Here is an 8,092-nt window from a genome sequence, read left to right as displayed (position 1 = left end):
AGCCTGCTGTCAGACTTCCCGTTTTTTCCCCTAAATATGAACCCGCGGCGGGAGCGCCTCCCGTCCAGCCTGCCCGCCGGGAAGCGGCCCGGGGGTCTCGCAGCGCCGGGAGGCGGGAGGGTGCCGCTCCGGCCGGTTGTGAGGCTGTTGCCGAGATGGGCCATTTCCTCCGCGGCTGCCGGAGCCCCGGCCCCGGCGGCTTTGATAGAGGTGCAAACATTTGGGGGCAGATTTACATAAAATAGCCGCGTTTAATCCCGCGGGCCGCAATTAACATCACAGGCTCCTGCGGGCCCCGTTCTGATATGGCCGCGGGCGGCCAATGGGCAGCGCCGCGCGCGCCCATCAAAGGCGCCGCCCGCCAATCAGCGCGGCCCCCCCGCCGGCGCGCTGATGTCACCGGGGGGGAGTTTATGGCGGGCTATAACAGCGGCCCGGGCGCTGAGGGCGCGGCGAGGCGCCCCGGGCCCGGCTCGGTTCCGCTGCGGCCGTGCCAGCCAGCAGCCCCGCGGGCGGGAGGGCGCGGGGCCGGGATGAGCTCCCCCGGCGCGGAGGGCGCGGGCAAGCCCCCGCAGTACCGCGTGGATCACCTGCTGAGCGCCGTGGAGAGCGAGCTGCAGGCGGGCAGCGAGAAGGGCGACCCCACGGAGCGGGAGCTGCGCGTGGCGCTGGAGGACAGCGAGCTGTGGCTGCGCTTCAAGGAGCTCACCAACGAGATGATCGTCACCAAGAACGGCAGGTAGGGACCGGCCCCCCCGGGCCGCCCGCGCTGCCTCCCCGCCCCGGCCCCGGGTGGCGAGGGGGTCCCGGCGGCGGGACAACCCCCCTCGCGCCTCCGTGTCGCCCCGCAGGAGGATGTTCCCGGTGCTGAAGGTGAGCGTGTCGGGGCTGGACCCCAACGCCATGTACTCTTTCCTGCTGGACTTCGTGGCGGCCGACGGGCACCGCTGGAAGTACGTGAACGGGGAGTGGGTGCCCGGCGGGAAGCCGGAGCCGCAGGCGCCCAGCTGCGTCTACATCCACCCCGACTCGCCCAACTTCGGCGCGCACTGGATGAAGGCGCCCGTCTCCTTCAGCAAAGTCAAACTCACCAACAAGCTCAACGGCGGCGGGCAGGTAAACGCCGGCACCGGGACCTGCTCTCTCCTTACTGCTCGTTTTCATCCTTACCAAACATGTTGGGATGGGTCGCGCTTCTCCTTGCCCCGCAATTCATTCATTCATTCATGGGAGCGTCTCCTTCCACCGAGGATGAGTGCCTTGATGTTTTATCACTTACTCTTTTTTGAAAAGCTCTTTCTGGTCTGAATATTTGCTAGTGTCCGTGGTGTGGTAGATGAATCTTTCTAAGGCTGACTTATCATTGATGCATTTGTGAATCTTCGAGTGCTTTGTCAAGTAACAGGGATGAGGATAACTTGTGCAGAAAGTTGTGTCTGTCCTCAGTGTGCCTTTCCTTCTCTCACAGCTTCACTTTTAGGTTTTTTTCGTGCTTATTGCTTTTTCCACCTCTGATGGAATGATGGATACTTTAAAACCTGAGGGCCCTTTGCCTGGCAGCATCTGCTGCCACCCTGTCGCTGCTCACCTGCTCTGTTTGTTCGCAGATCATGTTGAACTCCCTGCACAAGTATGAGCCGCGGATCCACATCGTGCGAGTGGGTGGCCCGCAGCGGATGATCACCAGCCATTCCTTCCCAGAAACGCAGTTTATAGCTGTGACAGCCTACCAGAACGAGGAGGTAAGCACAGCGGGGAAGGGAGGCTGCCACTGCCGGCGGGGTTCCAGTAGCAAAGCGTGCATGTTACAGAGCAAAATAATGGATCTCCTTTTGCATTTCTCACTTCTTCCCATGCTTTTTTTGAAGCTAAATAGAAAAGATTAAATTAATGCATGTAAAAGCCCTATGAATGAGCTATAGAACAAAGTTTTGAGCATTGTTTGTCTCAATATATACTGCAGATTCATTATTGAGGAGTAATTTGAAAAGACTCTCTGGGGGCAAACAACTATGGTAGAATAAACAATGGTCATTTTGAGCTACACAGTGAAATGACTGCACCATTTTTGGAGCAGCCCTTTTTCTGTTACTCAAATGCATGTGTGTGTTGAATGAAGTTGTAATTATCAGGTTTTCTGAGATTTCTTTGATGTCAAATCTGCTCTGGCTTGAAATGTGAAGTTTTTTATAGCTATTTAATTTACTACCTTTCTTAGGTGTTTCCTTAGATGATCAATGAACTTGGGCTATTTGGTGTTTCAAAATTTGACAGAGAGACTAACTCCTAGTGCTTTGATAATACTTTGATAAGACCTTTAAGGAGCTGTTTAATTCATGCCCATCAGTTGCTTTTATGGGCCTACTTTTATTTCTTAAAAAATAAAGTGTGATTTTACCAACTTCACTGGATACTCCTAGTTCAAATCCTAATATCAGTGTGATAATGAATGGTGATACATGTAAATAAAGATATTTGTTATTGTTTTTAGATCACAGCTTTAAAAATTAAATACAATCCGTTTGCAAAGGCATTTCTTGATGCAAAAGAAAGGTGAGAGCTCTTAACTTAATTCTGAAATGTCTGTTTTTGAGATAGATTTTTTTGAAGACAAACTCTTAACTAATACAACATGGTTTCTTTTATAGGAGTGATCACAAAGACATGATGGAGGAAGTGGGGGACAACCAGCAGTCTGGGTATTCACAGTGTATGTTTCCGTTCATTGTGCATCATGAGCATGACTTTGATTTCTTCCATCTACTCTGTGTGAAGTTAAGCTAAACTTTGAGGCCAGTGCTTGGTAGCTGGCTTGTTAGCTCATAGAGAGAGGACTGTTACCAGTCTCTGTGGTTGTGGTTCATGCATGTTGATGTTTGTATAAACACTATAATCTCTGTGTGTGGTTAGGATTTATTGCATTCAAAAGCATTTAACAGAATCCTGCAGAGTTGCCTTTGTGTCCAAAAAGACATCTGCTTTCTTGTACAAGGACAGCAATGTTCACATGGACATGGCGACAAAAGTTTATTTCATAAAATTTATTGGGATAGTACTTATGTTTTAATTACTCTAAGAAAATTATGGGCATTTGCTTAAAGAAGTTTTTTCAGATGATTGAAAAGCAGTTGTGTCTTAATGATTTCTGTTTTAACAAATTGACAACAAAATGTAGCCTAAAAAGGATGGGAGAGTTGATTTGCAGCAGGAATTCTTTTGCTTCAGAGAACATACTTAATTTTTAAGAGGAGTTCTTAGCAGTCTGAGAAACTTCAGAGCTTAGCTGTAGATTGAGACCCCCCAAAATCAGTTTAAAACTGAATACTATGCTAACAATTACTGAGCACGCACTACCTACATATGGGAGGGTTTAATTTCAGTATTTCCTTACTGTGGTTGTGGTTAAATGGTGATGTAAAAAACAAGTTAGCTTGACACAAGACTTTGTCTAAGCTGCTGTCTGATTTTCTTTTGTAAGAGCATTTATCCAAGTTGTAGCGATCCAGATTTTTCAGCTGTGTTGAAACTTTCCTTTGCCGAGCGTGCGTTTCCTCGCAGTTACTTGTCTCGTGGCTGTGGTTCCGTGCCCGGCTGCCTTGGCCAGCCCTCTGACCGAGCTCTCGCTCCCCCAGTAGGCAGCTGGCTCATTCCTGGCGGCGGGGCTCTGTGCCCCCCGGCCAGCGCCCACGCGCAGTTCGGAGCCGGGCTCTCGCTGTCCCCTGCCCACAGCTGTGACAGGTACTCCTCGCTGAGGAGCCACCGCCCCGCGCCCTACGCCAGCCCCTACTCGCACAGGAACAGCTCCCCAGGTAAGGCTGAGCTCTGGGAAAGGGGGCCCTGAGCCCAGGACGTGCTCCCAGGGCCTTTGGAACTGGGGGTCTGGTTTTGGCAGCTTATCTGACCTGGGGCTGTGGTGAGTGTCTGTCTGTGAATGTCCCACTGCTGCATAGGCAGAAACAATGAGGAGCTGAGTGAACTGCAGAGCTTTTAGAAAAGGTGTGCTCAGAAGTAGCCAAATATCTTTCACCCTTAGTATCTCAGGCACCAGATACTTAAGGGTGAAAAGGGGATTTTTAACAGTGGGTTTTTTGCTGGTTTTTTTGGGTTTTTTTTTAATTGGCAAAGAAGAATGGCTAACAATTTTAGCTTTCAGGCTCTATAGATGTCGAAGGTTCCCATTTAAAAAATATGTATTATTTTGAATTATGAAGTAATACATGGGCTTCTAGATGCAGCCTGACCAGTCTTGTATGTAGCCTTGTAGTTAATTTTGAAGTGGAAAACTAACTCTCTGTGAACTTTTCTTGTAAATTTTGGAAATTTTCTTGTAAGTCTTGGAAATTTTGCGCAAGACTTATAGGATAAAAGAACAAACCTCTCTGGTATTCTTTCTTGTCCTCAGCAAAAAACTTCCTTCCCTTAGCTAGCTACCACAGCAGCTTCTTTCTGACCATGGGTGGCTGTATGGGACTCCCTTTATAGCTTCCTAGTGCCCCTGCTGTGTGGGCCAGGCAGTTTGGGTCACAAGCCAAGCAGTCTAAGCCACACTCCAGTCACTCCTGATGGTGCCTAAGGCAGGTTTCAAGGGGGCATGCTTGGCTCAAAACTGGGATATGTGATCCAGCGGTAGCCTTGTTATCCAGCTGTGCCAGACTGTTACAGCCAGTGTAGGGGATGGAGATGGAAGGTCTCCAGGTGACAGTGTAAATAAAGAGCTCTCCTTTTCCCACTGACTGTGTAAAATGGCATGTGCTGAATTAGCAGCTGGCTTGCAGACCGCCTTTTGGCCATAGGCCATTCACAGAAATAAGATTTTGCAGTTATGAGTGGAGCAAAACAATACATCAGGGCAATGCCAATAAAGGTGTGAGCTTGACATAACTGGTTATTTGCTTTGTTTTTTTCTCTGTGTGTAATTTTGTTTTTATTTTTTTTTTCAAAGTAGTAGTGATGAAGGGTGGTTTTTAAACCTCTTCATTGTATTTGAGTACAAGATTGGTATTTGGCCTGATTCTAGTGTTTGTAAGAGATTGTGTTTTCCCAGCAGCCTATGCTGACAACTCCTCTGCCTGCCTGTCCATGCTGCAGTCCCACGACAACTGGTCTTCTCTGGGAGTTACTACACACACAGCCATGCTGCCCATGGGGCACAGCACTGGCACAGCTACCAGCTCCAGGTAGGACTCCAGCCCTCAAAGCCCTATATTGGTACTTTCTAGGAGGAAAAGGCTGAAAAAGGAGGTAAAGAGTCGCCAGCATATTAGAAGTCATTTTGGCCATTGTTATGAGCCATTAGCACTCTGTGGGGCACTGAGAAGGACTGTCCACAAGGAAAACAGCTTGAAGAAACAGATTTTTTTCTTTTTCATGTTTTGGTTCTAAACATGTAGATACCTATGACTGCAGTATTTGATAAATTAAGGATTGCAAATTGCTTAGAAAAACATAGATTGAATTTGAGGATGCTCTCTTAAGCTTCATCTCTATTATGCATAATTGTGTTTAAAAAGTTTTTTTCTTGATCCTTCCATTTTGGCTGGTTACAGCTTTCCCAGCCATCTCCATAAACCTTTATTCTGCTACAAATGATGGAGCAGTGAACTGTAGTGTGGAGAAAGAGCACACAGTTGGGGCAGTAATTCTTTACTTAAGCATTGACACACTAACCAGCATAGCATGGGATTGTACATGTGGTGAAAGTCTTCGATATTCTGTTATCATAAAAAAAGAATCTTTCCTCCTCTTTGTACTTATTACCTTAATTAAACTTCGGAATCCTTTAGCAAAAATTCAGCTTGCATTTAGTCCTTTAGAGCTAAACTTGAAAATTCAAAGAGATGCAGAAAAGGTGGTAAAATATTTGCTATGAACTACAGAGGGACAAGATTTGAACCTCTCTTTTAGCAATTCAGACCTACCATTCTGTTCGTGGAAAGCATTTTTGCATTTGAACCATGCACATGGACTCTTAACTGTTAATCAGGATATGTATGATATGTATGATATTAACTCATACTGGGTAGTATGATATAACTCATACTACCCAGTATGAGTTAACTGTATTGCTGAACATATTTTTAGTTCTGAACATAGATTAATTGAGTAAAAAGGTCCTTCTAGCACTTCTTTCTCTGATCTGATCCCCAGGAAGTTGTGAAGTTCCCAGAGTTTCAGTTTCTGCACTGAGTTGTTCGGGAGGTAAAACCAGTAGAAATGGAACTGTGAAACCTCAGGGAAGGCATTTCTGCCACCCCTGTTGTCTAATCTGTTGGAAAATAGGGAAGTTCAGTTTATTTGTGGGGCTGCCATGAACACAAATTCTGCCTGGGGGTCCTTCCTGCCTCGCAGTGTCTGGGAACTGCCTAGAGAGCGTCACTGTTTGCAGCAGAAGGACCTGGCCTGGGGGCTGTGGTGTGAGCTGAGGAGCTGCCAGCAGACCCTAGAGTCACTAATAACTGCTTTTGCCTGTGCCTTTGCCTCCTCCAGCCAGTACCCCAACCTGTGGTCGGTGAGTAGCAGCAGCATCACGCCGGTGTCCCAGCCCAGCGGGATGTCCAACGGGCTGAGCTCGCAGTTCCTGCGGGGCTCTCCGGGACCCTACTCGGCCCTGCCCCACACCGTGCCCGCCGCCTCCTCTGCCTCGCCCCTGTACGACGGCACGGCGCCCGCCGACCTGCCCGACAGCCAGTACGACACCTCTGCACATGCCAGGCTGGCACCCACGTGGACACCTGTCACCTCCCCTTCCATGTAAACACAGGCCTCTTCCTCTGAGACACTGCTAGCCACCAAATTGTGTTAGCTGCTCAATCCTCAAGGAGGAGAAAGAGGAGACGTGAAGGAAGCTGCAGCCAAAAAGCATCTGTACTGCTCTGCACAGAGCATCAATATTATACCTCTTACAGTGAACTGTGCATCACTGACTTCATGTAGAGTTTACAAACCTGGTGAGTGTGCAATTCTGAGAGCAGATTCACTGCTTTTGATATTTTTTTTCTTTTTTAAAGTTTGATAGACCTAATTTTTTAGATTTTTACTTGGATTCCAAATTTCATGGTGTTCTGATATATTTGGACCTGAAATTTGGCATCATTCTTAAGTAAGTTACTCCTAACTGTTTTTCAGTTAGTGTTTTTAAATGGCAAATTTAGCTATAGACATGAGAAGATTTTTATTAACCATCTAGTTAGAAGCATTCTGAAATATGCACAAATGTAGCTGCAGAGTGAAGTTTTTGGAAAATCATGTGCACTAACACGTATTTGCTTCATAAATACGTTGTGTTCTTAACTGTATGCTTATCTTTCTTGCTGCTGAATTAATGTTGAGACAATCTTTGAGAACTATGTTCTTCCCAATAAAAACAGTATTAATGTTTGGGCTAAAAAGTTTTACCCAAAAGACTTCTTTAGAAGGTAAGTTTTGCTGTTTGATCATATAGGTTTCAAATACCCACCAGCTTAACTAAACATCTCCTTTTCAAACAGTGTCTAATTAGAAGTCCTATCCAAAACATTTTTGAACCATTGGAAATACATCACTTGATGGGGTTTTTTTTGCATCTTTGGCTCAGGCCTTAAGAGAAGGAATTCAACACCTTGGGGAATCATTCTAATTTATTTTATTTCAGTCTTGTACTCTGATCTGTATTTATTATTTGGTAAGTTACAACTTTATCTTCTACATGTTAAGATATGTAAATAATCCCTCAACCTACAGTGTACTCTTTTAAGACAATCATATGTGGGATGTGTCACCCCATGGCACACAGAACAGCATGGGTGTAAGTAGTTAACTTACTGGAAGAGGGAGATCTGTAGTTGGCAAGGTTTTGGCACAAAAGTGCAGATGTACTAAAATTTAAAACACACTGACTGCTTGACTTGCTAGAAGGAACAGGGCTTGATAAAATACTTGCTTCGTCACTGATATGAAGTAATGTGATCCAAATTCATGATGCAGGCTTAACCCAAAACATTGGCTGAAAATGTGCCCTTAGACATGTCTCTGTCCCCCACAGAATCTGGCAAATACATATCCTGAGGAAAGTGAGTTCTTTTGCATAAGCCATAATAAATAACTTGTATAATGA

The 8,092-nt window shown here is 46.2% G+C and overlaps 1 protein-coding gene across 3 annotated transcripts; it reads left to right on the top strand.

Moving 5' to 3' along the window:
• The first annotated feature begins 533 nt into the window (after positions 1-533).
• TBXT (T-box transcription factor T) lies at positions 534-6,754 on the top strand. Of its 3 annotated transcripts, none has more exons than XM_059468874.1 (8): positions 534-739; positions 852-1,116; positions 1,608-1,742; positions 2,492-2,553; positions 2,649-2,710; positions 3,636-3,809; positions 5,048-5,177; positions 6,487-6,754. In XM_059468874.1, exons 1-8 carry the CDS (start codon positions 534-536, stop codon positions 6,752-6,754), a joined length of 1,302 nt encoding a protein of 433 aa, XP_059324857.1. The 3 variants fall into 3 exon arrangements, with proteins under 3 accessions (XP_059324857.1, XP_059324855.1, XP_059324858.1); XM_059468872.1 differs by having other exon boundaries at positions 3,633-3,809; XM_059468875.1 differs by lacking the exon at positions 3,636-3,809.
• Positions 6,755-8,092: the final 1,338 nt, after the last annotated feature.

The sequence above is a fragment of the Ammospiza nelsoni genome, chromosome 3 (genome assembly GCF_027579445.1).
Source record: "Ammospiza nelsoni isolate bAmmNel1 chromosome 3, bAmmNel1.pri, whole genome shotgun sequence".
Classification (NCBI taxonomy): Eukaryota; Metazoa; Chordata; class Aves; order Passeriformes; family Passerellidae; genus Ammospiza; species Ammospiza nelsoni.
The sequence above is the reverse complement of the archived record's forward strand: the minus strand, read 5'-3'. Positions and strand labels throughout refer to the sequence as shown.

Bases quoted from the DNA above. Each gene is read 5' to 3' on its own strand.
- TBXT (XM_059468872.1), top strand. From the start codon at position 534: ATGAGCTCCCCCGGCGCGGAGGGCGCGGGCAAGCCCCCGCAGTACCGC. The intron at 1,743-2,491 runs GTAAGCACAGCG...TATTGTTTTTAG, and splicing joins CAGCCTACCAGAACGAGGAG to ATCACAGCTTTAAAAATTAA. The intron at 5,178-6,486 runs GTAGGACTCCAG...TGCCTCCTCCAG, and splicing joins GGCACAGCTACCAGCTCCAG to CCAGTACCCCAACCTGTGGT.